General features: G+C 40.3%; 1 protein-coding gene across 1 annotated transcript in view; it reads right to left on the reverse strand.

Moving 5' to 3' along the window:
* pot1 (protection of telomeres 1 homolog) overlaps window positions 1-21,700 on the reverse strand; it is a 68,096-nt gene that overhangs the window by 42,296 nt on the left and 4,100 nt on the right. Inside the window, exons 2-8 of the mRNA XM_061076963.1 lie at window positions 11,257-11,390; window positions 8,432-8,504; window positions 6,263-6,363; window positions 4,665-4,772; window positions 2,989-3,063; window positions 1,746-1,820; window positions 867-993 (exon numbers count right to left, since the gene is read on the reverse strand). Of these exons, the coding sequence (XP_060932946.1) occupies window positions 867-993; window positions 1,746-1,820; window positions 2,989-3,063; window positions 4,665-4,772; window positions 6,263-6,363; window positions 8,432-8,504; window positions 11,257-11,376 (679 nt within the window). The 5' untranslated portion in view covers window positions 11,377-11,390. The remainder of the gene's footprint in view (window positions 1-866; window positions 994-1,745; window positions 1,821-2,988; window positions 3,064-4,664; window positions 4,773-6,262; window positions 6,364-8,431; window positions 8,505-11,256; window positions 11,391-21,700) is intronic.

Consider the following 21,700-nt stretch of genomic DNA (forward strand, 5'->3'; position numbering starts at 1 on the left):
TAGACTGTTTATTATAGATAAGAAGATAAGATAATTTATTATTATATTATATTATGAATTAGTCCCACAATGGGGAAATATGCAGTATTACAGCAGTAAGAGTCAAAAATACATCAGCAAGTAATAAGTAACATGCAATACTAGCAAGTAATAAGTTACATGCAATATATACGTGTGAATATAAAAAATAAATAGAAATATAGAAACATATGAATGCAATTAAACTAGTACAGTGTAAAGACAGGACAGTGCAATAACAGGTAATTGATAACTGATGTAATTGTTTAGTTCTGAATATCAGAAAAAAGTATAATATATTATTCAAAAAATATATATATTATACAAAAAACTATTGTAATAAGACATTTTCATCAAAAAAAAAAAATCCGATGCACTGTGTGTGTTCTGACTCAGCACTGATTCGACTTTTATCGCTCCATGAAAGGTTCTCTCTTCTTTTCTGCCAATCACATGTGACTCAAAGGAGGTGAAGTGGTTTAAAAATGTTACAAATAATACTACTAATAATAATAATAACCATAATAGTATCAATCATTCTTACATGTTTAAAAGCTTGCCCCACAAAAAAATCTATAACACTGCTGCAGAAGGTCTTAATGTCTCTGTCCGTGGTGCTGAAACGGTTGAAAATGTTTACTGTTTGGTTTGAACTGCTTTTCACATACTAACAAACTTGTTTCTATTTCAAAGCAATATGAGAGCAAGACAATATTGAGAATATTGTTATTGAAATATTACACTATATTTTACTATTTAAGTTTTTGTAATATTTAATTTAATATTTCTGGAGTCTTTATTCTTTGGTCCCATTTTTGACCATCCTTTGGGCTGAGGCTCACACTGACCTGTTCCCCTGCTCTTGAATGGCTGTTTGAAGAAGACCACCACTCCGTACACGTTCGTGACTGATCCAGCCTTCAGGTCGCCCAGTCCCACATATGTATATTTAGGGGTCTTTGTATTTCTGGAAACCTAAGGATAACAAAAAAAGAATTTACAAAGAATTTCCTACTCAGATGCCCCAGATAGAGAGGCACCAACTCCAACTCTTTTCTGCATTGCATCATCAGCAAGACACAATGTGATTAAGGATTGCATACTTCAAGCTTAACTATATAGGATGTGAACACCTACATGTAACATAGAGAATGGCAACATTTCTAGCCATTCATGGATGTGCTGTTGGAATGGATGAAGTAGGGGGAGATTTACAGGGATGCTGTGGGAGACATCTTCAGACTTGGGGGTGACAATAGTTCATGTTACTCTATTAGCGTTTGTATATTGTTTCCCCTTCTGGTCTCCTTGATGCATCAAGTCTACAATAAAATCTTCTGCATAAGACATCAGGACTTAGCAAATACTAAAGTATCTTAATTTGATCTAATAGTATCATTGCATGCAACTTTTGGTTGTAGAACTATAGTATTGTAAACTATTCTCATAACACCTTTTTTTCAGTTAGCTTCTACATGTCCTGCAAATGCGGCTGATTTAGATTTTCTACATTACAAAAACTATTATATTATTAACTTTGTATTTAATGTCATGACTCCTCCCCTCATCATCACCACTGAAGAGACCAAGGGCTCCTGTGAGACCCTGATCCAGCTAAGGTGACTCTGGGACAGTCAGCCGCTGACAAAAAGCGTCCTGACAGATACAAGACCTCAACAGCCCCACCCCCAGCAGCCTCTACAGTTAACCAAGCCTCTAAATCTGACCTCAGAGGAGAGTGTGGTGCTTCTCTTTTTGGCCAATGGAGATCTGGGGTCAGGAGGAGGCAACAGCCGGGACACCTGATGGATGGAGACAGAGATGTGAACAAACGTCTCAATGATGTGTTTTCAGTCAACAGTCACAGCAGCAGACACACTGTAGATGCTACTGCTGCTTGAGAAAACGCAGAATAATAAAAAAGACACAAAGACAGTGGAATTATATTCATAACATAGGACTGTCTAAATCTAATCTGTTTAACACACAGATAATTTGTCACATGAGGCATTCGCTATCCTTAACCTATTAACCATTCAATTAAATTTGATTTATATGGAGCCAAACCACAATATACATTAACCCAAGGCATCTTAAATTGAAGGTCAAGACCCTAAAACTTTTTTACAGAGAAACCCAACTGTTCCCAAAATGAGCAGCACTTTGGCGACTGTGGAGATAAAAGACTCCCTCAATAACTGGTAGAAACCTCTAACAGAACCAGTCTCTATGTGGGCGGCCATCTGCCTCGACCGGCTTGGGTGAGCTAGATGAACTAGATGAGTCTAAAAGAAACCATTCAGGCATGGTCTCTTATCCTTGGTATCCAGGATGATTTGATGTGAATTTATTTCAGGCCAATACTTTGCTTATATCTAACAGTCACCATGGCAGTTGTTCTGAACCATCAGGCAAACTGCATATACATTGTAAATAATTTTTTGGAAAAAACATGTGACATGTAAAATGTCCAGAAATCAACAGATAAGTTAGTGTCTCCCGATTTGAGAAAACTTATTGTACATCTAGTGATGGCTGAGCATGCAGGTAAAACATGAGGAGGCTGTCAAATTCATCAGATGCGTCTCCAGTGGTGGAATGTCACAAAGTACATTTACTTTGTTACTGTATTTCAGTACATTTTAATGACATCTGTACTGGTAGATTCATTTTCAGGTACATTTCTCTTTTACACCAAGATATTTATCAGCAAATATTTGTACATTACAAAAACTATGAATGTTATTAACTATGTATATTTAGAGGTTTGAAGACCCAAGTGTCAAACGAAATCATGAATTCTCCCCTCATCATCACCACTGCAGAGACTAAGGGCTCTTGTGAGACCCAGATCCAGCTAAGGTGAATCTGGGACAGTCAGCCACTGACAAAAAGCATCCTGACAGAAACAAGATCTCAACAGCCCCACCCCCAGCAGCCTCTGCAGTTGACCAAGCCTCTAAATCTGACCTCAGAGGAGAGTGTGGTGCTTCTCTTTTTGGACAATGGAGATCTGGGGTCAGGAGGAGACGACAGGCGGGACACCTGAGGGATGGAGACAGAGATGTGAACAAACGTCTCAATGATGTGTTTTCAGTCACCACAGCAGACACACTGCAGATGCTACTGCTGCTTTAGGAAACGCAGAATAATAACAAAGACACAAAGAAGCAAGGAGAGTGGAATTATATTCATAACATCTGACTGTCTAAATCTAATCTGTTAACACACAGATAATTTGTCACATGAGGCACTGGCTATCCTTAACCTCTTAACTATTCAATTCAATTTTGTTTGTATGGCGCCAAACCACAATATACATTAACCCAAGGCACTTTAAATTGAAGGTCAAGACCCTAAAACTTTTTTACAGAGAAACCCAACAGTTCCCACAATGAGCAGCACTTTGGCGAGTGTGGAGATAAAAGACTCCCTCAATAACTGGAAGGAACGGCTAAAAGCACCAGTCTCTGTGGGGGCGGCCATCTGCCTCGACTGGCTTGGGTGAGCTAGATGAACTAGATGAACTAGATTAGTCTCAAACAAACCATTCAGGCAGGGTTTCTTATCCTTGGTATCCAGGATGATTTGATGGGAATTTATTTCAGGCCAATACTTTTCTTATATCTAATAGTCAGCATGGTAGTTGCTCTGAACCAATCAGACAAACTGTATATACATTGTAAATAATTTGTTATCAAAAAATCAACACATAAGTTTGTCTCTAGATTTGAGCAAAGTTATTGTACATGTAGTGATGGCTGAGCCTGCAGGTAAAACATGAGGAGGCTGTACAATTCATCAGACGTGTCTCCAGTGGTGGAATGTAACATTTTCTTTGTTACTGTACTTCAGTACATTTTAATGATATCTGTACTTTAGGTAGATTCATTTTCAGGTACATTTCACTTTTACACCAAGACATTTTTTCAGCAAACATCTGTACTTTCTACTCAACTACATTCTTATAATATATTGTCTTCATTTTTTAGAAGTAATCAATGAAGAAAGGGGAATTGGTTGATTGACCTTATCAGAACGGGCAGGTAATGTTAGACCCCACCTTCTTCAACAGCAGTCATGTTACCTGCCCGTTCTGATAAGATCAGTAGACTCAAATAGACTTGAAAGAGGCAACGTCAACACTGATTTAAAATTATGTAGTAGCCCGTTTCATTAGGGAACAGGCTTCACTCGACAAATACTTTAAATTTGAATACTTAAAGTATATTTAATGAAGAGTTAAAGCATAACTTCCTAAGTAGAGGAATAACATCCAGGCAGTATTAATATCGATTGCTGCTAAGTGATGCTAAGTTTAACTTCTTTCCTTAGTGTTGAGCAGTTTGAATTCGTCATATTATGAACTCATCATAAATTATTGGTCTGAAAAGAGTCAAATCTTAATCTGAATGTTAACTAGCAGCTACAACTGTAAAATAAATAAAGTGGGAAAAAAGGAACAATATTTCCCTCTAAAATTCAGCAGAGTAAAAATATAAAGGGACATTGACTTCATTAAAACACTAGTGACTCAAAGTTGTACTTGAGTAGTCCTAGAGTAGACTACTAAAGCAGGGATCCTGTTCAAACTGTATATGCATACGTATATACATCAAACATAGCTTGGATACTAAAGTGCTCACATAAAGACAGGCGTCATCTCCTGACAGCAGCAGATTACAGTGGTGCAGGTTGTCCTCATGAACTGTGGAAGATTTGGCCACAGTGAAGCCAGAGGCCACCACCACATCCTGCAGGAAAACACAAGATAATCAAAAACAAGCAGAGAAACCACGGATTAAAACTGAGAGAACAAACACTGATAAATATACATTCCTCTCCCCAGAGGGAGGACAGATTGAAGCAGCAGATGTTGCATCTGGGGAGACGTTAAATAAGACTTCACAACAAACCGCTACTGGTGTGAAAAGTGGAGATTTCTTTTTGTTTGGCATGCCAGCTGCCCCCAAGACGGCTTTAAAGCCTCTGATCAGGGCTGACAAAGAGACAGCAGATAGTCTGAATAATCATGTTACGGAGACACAGCCTGACGAGACCTCTGTGATCTACAGCAAAGCACGGCGGCTCAGACAGCGATGACTTCGCTGCCCTCACCGAGGTTTATGGGGCTTTGGGTTCCATCAAGACAGCACTGTGGGGACACCAAAAACACCATGAGATGCTGCTGAGAGGAGGATTATCCCTGATGTGCTCACTGTCCCCACGCAGATCACAGACAAAGTCACGGCTCTGTAAACAGCATCCTAGGTGCTGCTGTGTACAGCTGAGACAGTATCAGAGCAGACAGAATCCAAACCGTGACAGCGAGCTGGAGCAACAACCATTCTGAGTCACTTTGTGTCAAACAACAGACCTGATGCATGAAGGAGCAAATTAACAGAGTGTGGAGCAGCACAAGCTCAGAATCTTCTTTCAAACTGTGACGGTGGAAGCAAGTTGTGACCATGACACTGACACTGACCATAATCACCTTGTTAGGTTAACATAAGGTGCTTTCAGACATGCACTGAACTCCGGAGAGACTCCTGACATTCTCAAGAATGGCTGTATGTGTGCACACAAATGTCGGAGTGAGAGTCTCTGGACTTTCTGCAGACTTTTTCCAGCCAGGCCTCAAGTAAAAAGAGAGTTTTTGGTGATAATGGCCGATCCCAGTGTTAATGTGTTGCAAACAAACACTTGATCTCCACAGTGGAATTTATACTAATCCTGTCTCCGCCCTCTGCATCAACCTTCGCCAGATTGCTGTGTTGTTGTGAACGTGTCTGATCGGAGAACCTCCTGTGTTTTTCAATTGTGAAAGGCAATGTCCGGATCCAATTCTCCAGACATCCTTCGGAGGTCATGTCTGAAAACGACTATGGTGAACTTGTAAGCAAAAAGATGCTTAATTACACGTCCAGCATTTACATATAGATTCTCCGCAGCTTCTCCTGAAGACGATGTGTGAACGCAAATGTCCGGATTAGAGTCACTGGATTATCTGCAGGCTTTCTACGCCTGGCCCCCTATTATAAAGTCCACGGAAAGTTGGGAGAATCCTACGTGAGAAGAAAGTGGAGAATTCCCCACTAAATTTGCAGTGAGCGGGTTGGGGGGCTGATGATGCTTCTAACACACATAACACTTGCATTAAGAGATACTTTACAAAACAATAAATTCTTAAAATATCAGTTTACAAGTCGAACATCATATCTATATAGTGACTGAGAGATCCTACCCCTTGACTGCCAGCTTTATCGAAATCTTTGGCCAGTGATCCAAACAGAAGGATGTTAATGGACTGGTTCCGTAATGAGGTATTTTGCTGGGAGTCTTCTTCTGAAAAACAGATGCCAGAAAGGAAAGGAGTCAGCATGGAGAATAAGATGAAGATCAAGAGGTGCTGATCATGTATGGCAGATTCATATTTGTAACTATGGATTTGTTAACATTAACTCAGAGAGACAGTACAAGACATGACAGGCAGATCTGATTACCGTACAGTCCTACAGTAGGTAGGACTGAATCTAGATTGAAAACACATACTGAGGCCTCTGTAAGTCTACATACATTCCTCTGGGATTTTTTTGGATATTTTTGTAGTCCGCCTTTCTATGACGATCAATAGAAACACTGCAAATCTTCACTTTGGAAGGCCTTTGTAAAAATCTGTTTAATGGCTGCCGCACACAAGAACATTTTCAATTCTTGACCGATTTTCAAAAACGTGAGACCACAGACATAATGACAGATTTAACAGATGTTTTATATTATAATGTTCAAAAAGCACACACTGGGCGATTTGGCCAGAATGTCTGACCACACACTTGTGATCTCACAGAAATCTTCTTCTGCTTCTTCAGATTTTATAAAGCGGTATGCAAACAACTTTTAGGTGCATTAGCATCACCTTCTGACCTGATCTGTGGAACACTCGCGTGTTTGAACGTGACTTCAGAGGGAAAACAAACAATAAAATCAAACATGTTTGATATTTATGATTAAGGGTCGGGTAGGCTCTGACTAAATTGGTAGCAGTATGATTATTTTAAGAACCCCTCACACACGGATTATTTGGGCAGAAAATCAGCACCAACTGACCTCCAGTCAGGAACCACCCCGTGTTTGTTGTGTCTACAATCGGCCCGATTATCCTTGTGTGCAGTAGCATTTAGTGAATTAAAATACTGTTTGTGTGTGGACAAGAGGCCCAAACTCAGGGGCCAAGGTTACATCAAAATATCCCCATCAGTGTTTACAGGACACGAGTCCTATCTCTAGAAAAAAACAACTCCATCTCAGTTGGTATAATGCATAGTAATGGACCTGCAGTTTTGTTTGGTGCTCCTCAAGGCTCAATTCTTGAATTTCTGTTAATTCATATTTACACACTTTAGTTATTTAATTTTAAAAAATCATAGTTGCAATAAACACCAACTGCCAAAATCATTTTAGTGGTTCTGTTTTGTTCTGACCACACACAAAACACAGCATTTAGGGTATCCTCAATAACATACCAGCAAGTTAATGTAAGCATCTCTCCACAAAAACTTTAAAGACTTCAAAAAAAGAAATAGCAGAAACTTTAGAGTGGGAGTCACAAACCTAACAAAGCACCAGGAGGTCAAGCCCTGTACTAATTCAGAAAGTGTCTATAACCCAATAATACAGAGGAGGAGGACCTGTTCATCCTGCAGCTAAGGGACACAGCCAGGTGCCACAGAGTTTAAAGGAACACAAGGAAGAATGTCCCTGCCACAATAAGAGCATTGGTTCTCTGTGGCTCTTTAATCAGGCAGCTCAGAGATAAGAAAACCACAGACAAGACAACAATGAGACACACTAGCCTCCATCTGCTTCTACAATCCATACCAGCTTAAAAACTTAACACACACACCGTTCTGACACAACCACACACATAGCAAACACTATAATTTCTGCAGTAATGCAGAGCTTATAGTCTCTTAAGGCTACTAGTTTTACTGCACATTTTCTATGTGACTGTATGATTGATCTCATTGTTTTCAGAAGCAACAGCCAACTATACTTTATAAACCCACTGAACATGATTAAGTGTTTTTATTAAACTATCAAATGTTTCACTAATGACAGTACTGACTTTGAGAATTGTTTTCATAATTAGACATATGTAACCCTTCAGATTCATATGACCCCTCTCTAGCATAAGTATAAACCAAAATAAGGGTTGTAAGGCAAATGTAACGCCTACTAAAAAAAAGTGTTTTAAGTGGATAACTTCAATGTTCACTCTTATGCTGTATGTTTGCTCCCTCAATACACATTAATTTAAAAAAATATTTCCGTATTTATATCTCAGAATAGCTATCCAGTGAATTTGTTCATGCTTCAACACGTTCTGCTGTGGAAATGTTTCCAAATATTTTACCTTGGATGAGAGTCTTCAAGATGAAGTCGTCAGCTGCTATCGGCATCAGCTGGCCTTTACAAATCACTTTCCCCTGGAGAAAAACAAAACCAAAAACAATAAACTCAGAGACAAACTGGGGAGCATTTTGTTCTGACTGAAGCTCTGCGCAGTTTGACTGTGAGCCGATCACCGGATCAAAGCCACGTCAGAAAAGTGAGTCGTGCTGATGAGTGCCTCAGGCAAATGAGCTGCAAGACAGACGGTGGATTATTCTGCTGCTTTAGTTTTCATAAATATATACTGGCAGCAAACTAATCAAGAACAACAAAAGAGCCTTACGTAATGGAAAAAATTAACTACGTGGATGTAAACAGATGGTGGCAGGTAAGAGAAGAATAAAAAGGGAATACACAAAAAGTGACGAATGAAGATTGTGACACAAGTCTTTGTAAATTCTATGCACAATGAGTATAGTATAGTAAGAGTATAAAGACAATTTATTGTTATTAACTTAATGGTATATTAAAACACACTCGACTATTGGTCAATATGATATCGAATTCAATTTTTTCTTAAATATTTGCAACGTGAAAGACAGATTACTAATTAATTCAATATTGCAATTAAGTGTATTAACATCTGACAAAGGCCTAATGCTGAAACATTGTTATTGTCCTGAAAGGTATAGTTCACCCAAAAATGAAGATTCACTCATCATCTACTCACTACTATGCTGATGGAGGGGTGGGTGAAGTGTCCACAAAACACTTTTAGAGTTTCAAAAGTAAACATTTTTGCAGCCAAATACAAATGAAATAAATGGTGACCACTTCTTTAAATCATAAAAAACTATAGATAAAAACATTGAATGCCTTCATACTGCTTCTGTGGTCACCGGAAGCCCCAACATTCAAATTTGTTTTTTTGCGTAAATATCCTCTGTTATCCTCAGCCCGAAGCCGCTATGACGTCCGCGCTCAAACTGCCCAAGCTCTCGACTCAGTTTCATCTCTACAATGTTATCACTAGGGGTGCAACGATTAGTCGACGTTGTCGACAAAAATCGATGACCAAAATAGTCACCTACGAATTTACTCGTCGATGATTCGTTGGTTACGTCATAGCGCGTGTTTCTCGTGCCGCGCACCGGTACTAAACGTCGTTTTACCGGAGGTGCTGATGGAAGTAGCTGAGGAGTGAGCCATCTCGCTCCCTTCCTATCTCTGAAAGTCGCGCATATGCAATAGCGATAAAACATGGACCGATGTCGGCGTCCGCTGCCGCGCGCAGTTGCGCACCAGGAAGTAAAAAGTTCGGGAGAACTTCTCTCTTAACATGGCCCGAGAAAAACTACCTGCAGTATCTGTACAGCGGACCTGCTTTGCATGGAAGCAGGACACGTGCATGTGAGGAGGAGGCACGTGTGACTTCGTAACGGAGACGATGCGGACTCGCCTCGGTCAGATGTTATATATAAACGTATATACCTGCGCGCAGGATTCTAGAATCCATTACAACAATACGGTTTAACTTTTTTTTAACGAGTTTAAAAGCGAAATATTATCCTATTGCCTGACGAAGAAGACTGTAGTTTCGTTTGTTGATGTTTTTATTAATGTTATTTTCCCTGTCCTTTTTTGTTAACACGAAAAATGGATACTTGATTTTTAATTTATTTTTAGTACCAGCACTTGGCCTGTTCTTGGTTCACTGTAAAAAGGGAAACTTAAATTTAAATTAATTTTTTAATTAGCACTTTGCCAGTCCTTGGTTTTAAATGGACAAAAACTTGATTTGTCTTTGCTTTTGTGTCAACTGTACCCTTATATGCAACAAAGTTTATTAAAAGACATTTTTTTTAATGAAGTATCAATCTTTATTGTCTTTATTTTCAGTCATCACATGCCTCGAACAACCTCAAGCTAAATTTAAAAGCTGTTTGCTAAATAAGAGCAATTGAGAATTTGTGTCATTCATAATCCGATTAGTCGATTAATCGTTTCAATAATCGGTGACTAATCAACTATCAGAATAGTCGTTAGTTGCAGCCCTAGTTATCACCGATGTCGGATTGTTCACTTTCCTCCATGTTGTTTTTCCTTGTCATTAGCAGATGTGCCTCTTCTCCCCGGTTGAGTCTCACTCTCTTGTCTGTTTTGTTTTTATTTTGTCTTTTCCGTTGTGTTATATATGTTTTGCGTTATATGCAGCATGAGCACAGTGCATCAGTTAGAACTGCAGACAAACACGGCTGCTGGGATGGGACGACACTCAGTGGTCTCTCAGACAGAAATATTAATGATCCCTCGTCCTCCCAGAAGAGAGTGTGACCTCCTGAGGGATGACCGCGCCAAACACAGCATCTCTGCCAGCACAAAACAGTGAGTCACTTCTAGTTGTGGCTTCACTATCCTTTAATAAATGTGTCTTAAAATGCTACAAAATAAAGCTGATAATTATTCCTCAATTAAGTGACCATAGGGTTAGGGTTAGGGTTAGGGTTTGGATTGCTTTTATTCATACATTAAGATAGATATAAAACAAGGAATTATCTTTCTGTGTTATTGTCCATTTAAGTTTAAATCGGTCGAGATGTTGGGAGGGAATAGAAAGTGCAGATTTTTGTGTTAAAATGTGGACAGTAAAGGTATTGTCAGAAAAATACAGTACATGCACCTGAAATATCTAATTCAGTACTGAAATAAAGTATTTGTTCTTCTTTTACTTCCTACCTCTGTTTAATAGGATGAACAAACAACCCAAAAACATGTTAACCCAAGCTGCTATCCCTGACGCAGAGCCCTAATAATGTAAAGTCTCTGATCATAGAGCTGTGAACAAACCTTGACTGATTTGTTGGAGTAGTCCGTCTTGGTGGTGATGAGATGGATGGGAATCCTGGTTTGGTCTGTTGGTACCTGAGCGTGGGGCCCCGCCCCCTCCGACAACACATGGACAGGCATGACGTCAAGGTGACCTGGAGACGTGAATCAAAACATGCAATTTAATTCTGTTCCAACAAAAGCTGTGTCTCAGTTCATAGGCTGCTTCCTTCGGAGTCCGCATCCGAACACTGATTATGTCAAATAGGAAAAACTAGGCTGTCCCATTTTGAAGGGTGCTTAAAATAAAGTTGACAAATGTGTCCTTCCTTCCCCAATAACTGAAAGCTTCAACGGGTGGATTCTTCCCAGCCCACCCTATCCCAGGATTTATTGCACTTTGCTGACAAACCATAGAGGAGATGGCTCTGGTACTTGAGACTTTAAATTCTTGAGTATTACCCTTCAACTCAACCAAACACCTACTATTACACATGGATTAAAACTTTCTAGTCATGTCCAACTTCAGCTCTATTGCAAGGCAACAGCAATAAGGGCGGGACCACCTGGTGATGCTGATCACGGCCTCTGTAGATGAGACCGTGTCATTTGGGTTTGGCCTTTCCAGACTACGTGGCTCATAAAGAACACCTCATTCGTGGACTGATTAGACAGCATACTCAGTAGGAGCATAGCAGGAGGGTTAAAGTCTTCGAGGCGTTTCAGAGAGAAACGTAGGAAAGTGTTGGTCATATTCCCAGCAGGTAGAAAGTTGCTTCCTGTCAGAGCTTGTTAGTTTGATATCGGGCAGATTTGACTGCCCGAGTCCCTCTGTGGTACCTCTTTGACCGAGGACGGCAGAGCAGGAACAGCCTGCGAGGCAGACGAGCTGTTCACTCTACCGTAGAGTCAGCCGCTCAGTCAGGCAGAAAACCCAGCCAGAAAAAAAAAAAAAAAGAATCAAACAAACCTCTCTGATTTAGACCAAAGGGGAGCAACCAGAGGCCTGAATTACAGCAGGTTGAGTGATTCATTCATGAGTTCAGAGCTGGCCTGTGTGAAGGTAGGTACCATATCATTTCTGGGTCTAACCTACAAGGCACATCGTCAACTCACTGTGGCTGAGAACTTCACAAACCTCACAGAGCTGCACCTACGACCTGCAGGCCATCACCCCAGACAATAGAGCTGCAGCCCAGATGGATTTCACCACTCTAAACATCAAAATATGTTTTTTCTTCATGTTGCACACAAATAGAAACAGACAAAAACAGCAAATTAATTTTAGCTTCTTCACACAATTGTTCTACAAAACCTGCTGAGGATCAACATGTGATATCAATCATGACATATCAGATTCATAATGTGTTTGTGTTTGTGCAGTTAGTCGATTCTAATTTTTTATCCATTCTCAGCTGCATGTTACAGTCGACAAAATGCAAGCAAAAATTCTTGATTTACATCTTTTTCACAATTTATAGCATTTAGGAATTTCATCCTGAAGAAGAAAATAATAAATACTGAAAGTCACAAACAATAAAAAAGAAAAGAGTTACAACACCAAATATATATATCATAAGGGTCAACAGGGTCAAGTTAAACTGATGAGAACATCCTAAAGTGTGTTGTCTGTAGCCTATCAATGTAGACGGAAAATATAGATTTGTGATTATTCTGATAGAAATAAGGATAAATATTCTCTCTAATTTCTGATCTGATCTCTTTTTCTTTCTCTAAATTTGATACTTCATATCAATCATGAATAGGTTTAACTAAGCAGAGCCACACATTTCTACAAAGGGCTGGGAGATATGGAAACAAATGTTATCACAAAAAATATTTCACATCAGTCGATATCGATATATATGGCAATATAAATCAAATGAGCACCATTGCACTGAGGCGCATGAACAAGTACTCACGTCACGTACAACTGATCTATGTATAAAACTGCTGAATTCGTACTCATGTTCCTGGATAAACAGGGTATCGCATCTTCTGCAACAATGAAGATAAAACAGTGTTGAGTCATAATCTGCAGGAAGAACTTCTGTCTGCAGGAGTTTGTGTGTCAGTGTGAGTGTGTGTCTGCTCGTCTATGTCCCTCCTCACACACAAACTGATAATCACATGCATTTAGTTATTAATTAATGATGTCGGATCGTGACTCTGAATCATTCTGGTCACTTGAACCCTGATTTCCTGACTGTGCACGTCACGTTACGTCTGATGCTTTGTAGTAGTTCACGTGTGTAACAGTGTAAGATGAGCGCAGGTCAGAGGAGGAGCGAGGAGGAAACAGACTACGACAGAGACTCTCACACAGGACTAGGGGTGTCACGATACCAAAAATTCAGTAGTCGGTGCCAATACCAGTAAAATAACACGATTCTCGATGCCAATTTCGATACCACGGTAAAAAAAAAGTGCATTATTTGGATGTTGTTAATGTCATATACGGTAATTCAATGTGCTTGCGCCGCGCATATACTGAGGGTTATACGGTAGTTGCGGTCGCATGTGAGTGACGCTTTGTTGTGAGACACGTTATGCAATAAATGATACATCTGCCTCACGCCGGGTTTACACCGGACGCTGAAGCGACGCCAAAGCGACTCGTAAGCGCAGCACGAAGCCTTAAATAACAGCTGGCTCCCAATCACTCCCATGCGCCGCTTCAGCTTCCGGTGTAAACAACCATGTGCTGGCGCGCTAGGGATTAGCGCGGAGCAGCGGCGTTGCTTCCGTGTCCGGTGTAAACCCGGCGTCAAACGCAAAATACTTCCATACACGACTCTTTGTGCCTTTTTAATAAACAAGTCGAGGTGGGGCGAACGCTGCAGCCGCAGTTGCCGTCTTGGTTTTCAGAATGTAAACGTCGACTGGCGCAGCACCGATGCTAATGCTAAGTTTCTAACAGCTGCTGGCATCGAAGCTGACGGTGCCTACGGTACTTCAAAAACTTGGGCATCGGCATCGTTTTGTTATGTTAGTATCGAAAGGTATCGTAGGTATCGGTTCTCGTGACATCCCTACACAGGACAACCAGACCTTTAATGAGCGTCTGTCCTGAAGCAGCTGTGGTTATAATAATTCAGCCGTGGAAAACCACTAAAACAATGAACGTAGCAGAAAACATAAATTGATTATGTTCCGTCTCTGGATCGATGCAGAGTCGTCCACCTCTCTGCAGGAGCCCAAACATTAACACATGTGCTGCTGCTCCTACAGTCTGTAATGCATGCATCAACCAACTTGATGTGGCTGTAACTCTATTCGGGCCACGTGATTGGTTTGCGCTGCACTATTTTCATTATCATTGGCTGTTCGTGTTGTCTGTCAAAACATGGATGGAATGAGTTCTATCAAAGTCAGGGTTTCCCCCAGAAAACCTGCTAGAGAAGCCTTCTCGCGGTCACCTCAGCTACGGGGGGGTAGTCATGGTTTTGACGTATACTCAGTGAAACACTGTGTTGAAGGAGCGTTCTGATGTCTGAGTGTCAGTGAAGGGGTCGGGGTGGGACATGTGACTGTGTGGACCAATAGGACGGGCTTGTCCGGGGATCGGGGCTCAATGAGGAAGTAAAGTGTTGACGGAAGAAGCTATGTTATTCAGCGACCCTCGGAAGAGGCACAATTTCTTACGGTGTTTCTAAGTTGTTTAAAGTTTTATTAAGGTGTACGGTGACAAGGACGGTTCAATAAACGACCTGAACATCAGTTAAGTCTCATCAATCTTTCGGGGGATCTGCTACACCGTCTTTGGTATCATGTTTCTGGTGAATAAACAAGCGACGCTTAGCCTGGCGGGGGGGGGGGGGGGGGGCCTGGCGGGCCTATAAAGCACTGGAGGAAACCCTGAAAGTTATATTGACCATGTCTTATATTTCTATAGAGGGATGTTATATCGCAGTAATTATCTTTATCGTTTTATCACCCAGCCCTATTTTTACATGGATAGAATCAGATACATTTAAAAGCATTAGAGGGCCAATGCTAACCTACATATATTATATTTACACCAATCATGCAGTGCTACCTTTATTGATACTGTAATCATGCCATGTCCGGACACCATATGATGACAAATGATTGGCTTATCTAAATAAGTGGTATATTGTGTCTCTAATATTAGATCTCCACTTGAACGGGAGAAAACTAATGAACAGGTTAAATTTGTTAATTGTGCTGCCACTGTAATATCGTTATTGTATTACTACCTGCAAAATGAATTCCCTCATCGTTCAAACATTATATATGGTCAGGATGAAGAGTACAAACAGTCCAAACTATCCCCTACAAAAATTTCACACTGAAATCAAACAAAACCATGGTCCTGTTTGACCAAGACCACCTCTTTTGGCCAGACAACATTTTTGTCATTGGTCCAGACCAAGCCACTTGCATTAGGGCTCTCACTGTCATACTGTACCAATAACATGTGCTACTGTTAAATCCTCCATGTGACTCCCTAAAGGCAGATTTACAGTTTTACCCAACTTTGCCAATAACAACTTTCCTGCCATGCAACATCTTGATTATACCATGACAGCGGCCCACCTGTGTAAAAATTCCTGACAGAACTTTGTCCATACAAGCAGCCAGCTAACCTCTAGCCTGCTGCAACTGCTTTGTTGTTTGTTTGCTTCAGTAAATGAAGCCAAAAAACCCTAGAAACACACTCCCAACAACAAAACCATCCCCAAGCCCCGACAGAGCAGCAACTTTATCAGAAACCACCAGTCGGCTGTAAACTGTCCGCCAATCCCCGTGGTGGGAAGCAGCTGATTCCTGCCAAATGTTTGCCAGCTCACACCTCAAGAAGTTGGAACCCTCCCTGTTCCTCTGTGCGTCCCCGAAACCCATCGCTCTGCTGCTGCGAGCTCATTAACACAGAAGGAAACTCAAGTTCATCCCAACATTAGTCATGAGGAACAGAGAGGCTGAGAGGAACAGGGGATAGATCTCTAAACAACAGCTCGCTGCTGCAGCATGAGCACAGTGCAGCAGTTAGGACTGCAGACAAACATGGCTGCTGGGATGGGACGACACTCAGTGGTCTCACAGACAGAAATATTAATGATCCCTCGCAGAAGAGAGTGTGACCTCCTGAGGGATGACCCCGCCAAACACAGCATCTCTGCCAGCACAAAACAATGAGTCACTTCTAGTTGTGGCTTCACAATCATTTATAAAATGCTCCAAAATAGAGCTGATAATTCTGATATTAGATTGTTTTTATTCATACATTAAGCAGAAAAATAAGTCTCTGCTTGTAGCTTCTCCGGTAAGGAGTTGCTTTATACTGTTTTTTTAATCACAGTAAAGCCTGTTATTATATTGTTAGACATGAGAACATGTCAAACAATATAATATTTTCTTCAAGGCGGTTTTCCTTATATTTAGCAGCCTAGCATTGAAAATCCAGGGATCAAGACTGGGAAAAATGCAAATGGGAAAAAAACAATTAAGCAATTCATTTATTAATTGAACTTGATTCGCAAACTAGATCTGGCACCGGAAATCAGCAGAACAATGTAAATTCTACAGTCTATGGACAAATGACTAAATCAACTAGGACACAAGAGGCTTGAACATTGGACAAGTTTTGGTTTCTTCAACTTGCTTATTTGTTTCTTCTTGTCATTGAAACAATGTTGGCGGTCAGGTAGCTGCTGTCACTACAGGGTTTCCCTTATAATTGTACAGGGCTAGCTGTCCAGCCAATGACAACCTAAAATAATAACATAAAAACATCCATTCATTTGGAAATAAACTATAATTTGATTATCTGTGCACTGCTGTGTGGGGCAGTTCCAAAATGACAGTGATCCTCTATATCTTTGCCCCGAGTGACTTTACCACAATGTGAGTACACTATTAAGTGAGGCCGCTTATTAATCCCACTAATTATCATGGTAAAAGAAGATAAAGTGCAGCGATGAATCAGGCTCACTGCTCAAGATGTGCTATTTTTGCAAATGCCATAAGGTACATATTATGTTTTTCAATATTTAATGATGTTCGATAATTATTTTCAATGTGAACGAAACACTACTTTTGCGTTTACGCTGCATCTACCTGGGTATTTTGTTTCATGTATCATTCAGATAAGTGTCATGAGGTTGCACATTCACAGGTAAGAAAAGTCCAATAGACTAATTAAAACTTTGGCCAAAACCTGAAGGTTCATTTGTACAACATAAGCCTTCAGCTGCCAAAGATGTACGCTCCAGCAGTTTCAGAGAAAAAGCAAAAAAAAACACATACAGCTCAGCAGGTGATTTCCAGGGTTTTTATCAGGTCAGGAGCAGCTTGCAAGAGTCGAGCGGAGGGAGTATGTCAGGGGAGAGCAGCTCTGCAGCGCTGATAGAAAGACATTTATTAAAAACCATTTAAAAGTACACTTCAACACTGAGTCACAGACTCTCTGTGGACGAGAGCAGACAAACACACTGAACAGAAATACAGAAAGATGGACACAGGAGAGAGACACTCGTGTTTAATTTGTCTCATATCTTCCACTACACTTCGAAAAGTAAACGGTGAATTTTGTTTTAAAGCCACTTGTTGCTGTTACTTCCGGCTCCTTGCACTATTCAAGCCTGTAGCCTGGTTCCACACCTCTGAATCCCTGTCTGCAGTTTAAACATGTTCTAGTTAATATCTTCAGGGGTCTTCAACTCATCGCTCGCGGGATTGTTTTCAGTAGCTAGCCATTGGGTTCACAGACTGTGTTAAAAAATCCAACGACAATAAATGCACCTCTTCCCACTTCAATTCAATAAAACACATAGAAATCCCACCCCCTCCAATACAAAATAAAAAGATATGCTTATCAGCTTTCAATAAAATGGTGATAGTCCTGTCAACGTCTGAAGCCAACCAATCACAGCAGCGAAGCAGCAAACTTGTTACGTTGTACGCCATCTGAGCTAAAGTGAGGAGTTTCGTGCTATTAGTGAACCTGTTAAATAGGTTTCAAGATGGACAGCGAAGGTGGCCAGGCCAAGAAAAAGCAGAAAAGGCTATTGACCATGGAGGTAGACCTCACAGAGCTTTCAGAGAAGATTACTGAACTGTTCAGTGTCAATTCTGAGGAGATGTAGATGGAGGTTATAAATCTCCAAAATCATGTTCAGCTTAAATTTGCTAAAATTGCAGCTTTATCTGGCTCTACATACCTTTGTGAATCAGCTTTTTCTGACATGAATCTCAATTCTGAACAAGACTGACAAAGGAACATTCAAACAACTCCATTAGAGTGAACCTAAGTGGGTATACTCCAGCATACAACTCTATGGTGGACTCCATTCAGTGCCAGTCATCTCACTAACTGTAAAAAAAAGAGTCAATGGAACTTATTTTACATGTGTACCATAAGATGCTTGTAAGGTGGTGATTAAGGTGGTAATAATATGACTTCAATACTAGGAAATAGAAAATAATTAACTCAGTTTTTCTTTGATATGAGGAGAAAGAAAAGTTAAAGATAATAATTAAGTAACTTACTACGGGGTCATAATTAGTAAAAAAAATGATCTCTATTCTTCGACCTTGATGTGAAGTTAAGATTTGATATGCTTTGTAATAAGCTTTGTGAAATTTAATAAATGTAATGCTTTCGGTATTGCAATTTCAAACGTAGCTTCACAAGTAGCTCTCGGCCCCCTTTATTTTTCCTAAGTAGCTCAGAGATGAAGAAAGGTTGGAGACCCCTGATCTAGATGGAACTGCTACACACAATGTGAAAGATCCTGATTGTAATGATAAGTCCAGAGAAATGTGACCAACTATGCAGCCAGTCTAAGCTCTATGCAGCCCATCTTTCAGCTCATGGTTTTTGCTCTAAGGCACATTTAATGAATGGTTCAGTCTCAGGGAAAAAAGTCTGGAAAACGCTTTCAAATAGCAAATGCACCTGCTCCCATCTGATCACCCATGGGTGTGTTGAATATCTTGCAGTGAAAAGTGATGGACCAACAAAAACCTTGTCTTAAGTCAGTGGCTCAATTATTCAAATTGCCATTACAATACAATGGTGGTTGCAAAACACATATATTCCTTCTCCCATGACAAATCCTCCATTATAATAACAATCCACTCAGGTGCGAGTTCTGCTGGCCTTTAAAAAGAGAATGGGAGATTGCACTTGTAACACAGGGTTACTCATGTGGGTTCGCCCGGCACTAATCATGTGACACGGAGGATTCAGTTTTAGTTTTTTTGATTTCTGCACAGTAACCAGATACAGTCGTTCTCCTGTGTTCTCTGCAGCCCGGCTGCCTTTAAGCACGGTTCTGCTAAAACCATCGCAGCAGGATCTCCGTGGACCTCCAACTTTATTCCTGTGTGCAGCATCTCTCCCCTTCAGTCCAGCCAATACTGCTTTTAAATGGAGATCGAGATTAGCCAACCCCATATAGCTGTGCCAATCAACTCACCAGGCACTGTGCCTGCTGAGACAGCTCTGCACACCTCTCTCCTACAGCTAAATGCCTGATCCACACCCACCTCTACAGCACTCAGTTTGATTTACTGCATGTTGCACCCGGAAACACTAAAGACTAATTCAGAGATGAAGTATAACCCCTCTGATCCACTGACTTGGTGCAACAACCTTTTTTTTACCCCTTAATGTTTACAGGAGCAGAAGGCTTTTTCTAACAGAACAATCTCTGATACACAAACTGTCCACAGACACAGTGAGAGACCAGCTGGCGAAGAAAGTAAAACATCAAGTTGCTAAAAAGAGAGTTTTTTGGTAAATTTGTAAACATTCTAAGAATTTGTTTAGCTGCCTTTAAGTCGAGAAAAAAATATCATGTGGAGTTGACATATTTCCCCCACAAGCCCAAAATACCAAAGGCTCCACTCCACTACCTGATTACCATAATTGTGAATTTTCATGAAAAAGCTAAATTGTTTTTGAGTTTCTCTTCGGAAAATAAAAATCAGACACGCGTATGCATGTTTTTAGCTGATACTGTTTAGGCGTTTTGCCAAAGTGGTGACAGCAAATTCAATTTCTAACTGTGATGGTGTATTGTTGAAGCTCCATTAATTGTGAACCAGAATGAACACATGATACTTATTTCCACGTTGTTTCATCTGAAATAATCCTTCAGAAGTACTGGAGGACGTCCAAAAATAAGCACTGTCTGTGCAGGAGAGATATGTTTATCCACGTCTTGTCTCCTGACCCACGGCTTGAAAACAAAGATCTGAAAGGTTTTTATTTTCATGCAGACTGCAGGAGTTTCCTCGGCAGCCGGAATCAGACAAATCCTCCCAGAGGGATGAGAGACATGAACCTTATTTCACCCGCAGCAACTGATAAGAAGAAGCTGACACAAGTTCAATTAATACAAATATCACAGCTGTATATAGAGGAACAGCACAACAGTCAGCTGTTTATCACAACAACACTTTGGACAGCACACTTATGATTTAGCTACACTCAGGGAGTTTTAACACCCTGGACCAAGGTTTAAACATAACTATTTATGGCATGCCAATGTCCAGTTGAAACCCACATCATGCAATCACTCAAATATACTTTACTTTATGCTTTCATTTTAGTTTCCTAATATCTGTACAACCTGTTCATCAATGTTGTGATGTTGTATGCAGCAGAGGAATTACAATAAAGACTTTGGAATCATACTTTAAACGTTTTTTACAAGTATTCTTTGTATGCCAGACATGAATTAATCCATGCTGCTAAACCTCAGCCAATCAGGATGGAGAAACTAAGCCAAACAGAGTGATGGCCAAGTGAATTTGCTGGCACATGGGCTTCTCTGACAAACTGAGACTGTGTCCAAATCACCACCTTTCCACTCTGCTTGCTCAGCCGATACCCGAGCTCCACATTATCACTGTCTCTTATTAAGGGAGCAGCTCAACAGAAGGAGAACCATAAGAAAAAACAAAAAGATAGATCTGGACACAGAGGGTTGATGACGCTTCTAACACATGACGGACGCAGAAATGAATAAAAACCAAAAAGAGGGTTAGGGTACAAATATCTCCCGGTGAAAAAGGGGTGCCATACATGAGTTTGTGGGATAAGAGGTATAAAACTACTGAGTAAAATATCTAAAAGAAAACTTTCTTAATAAATCTATCCATTATTTAAAGCTTCATTAAAGTGGCAATTTACCTTGTTCTCATTTTCTAAATCACAATACCTCCTAACCATGCTGCTCTACTAGATGTTACTTTTCTTATACTTTCTTACTTACTGGTTTACAAAATCCAGGGATTAGCTTGTGGTGGGGGGTTGCTACCCACAGCTTCATCTTCATCACATCTCAAGACTAAACAAATCTGGCATACATAACGAATAATATTAACTTCAACTGACTAATACTAATAGTCAGTATGAACAGTGTCACTTTGCTTTCAGACTAAATTCTCTTTTACCACTCCAAGCAAATAAAAAGTTCAAATACACGAGATG

This window comes from Limanda limanda, chromosome 8 (assembly GCF_963576545.1).
Source record: "Limanda limanda chromosome 8, fLimLim1.1, whole genome shotgun sequence".
Taxonomy (NCBI): domain Eukaryota; kingdom Metazoa; phylum Chordata; class Actinopteri; order Pleuronectiformes; family Pleuronectidae; genus Limanda; species Limanda limanda.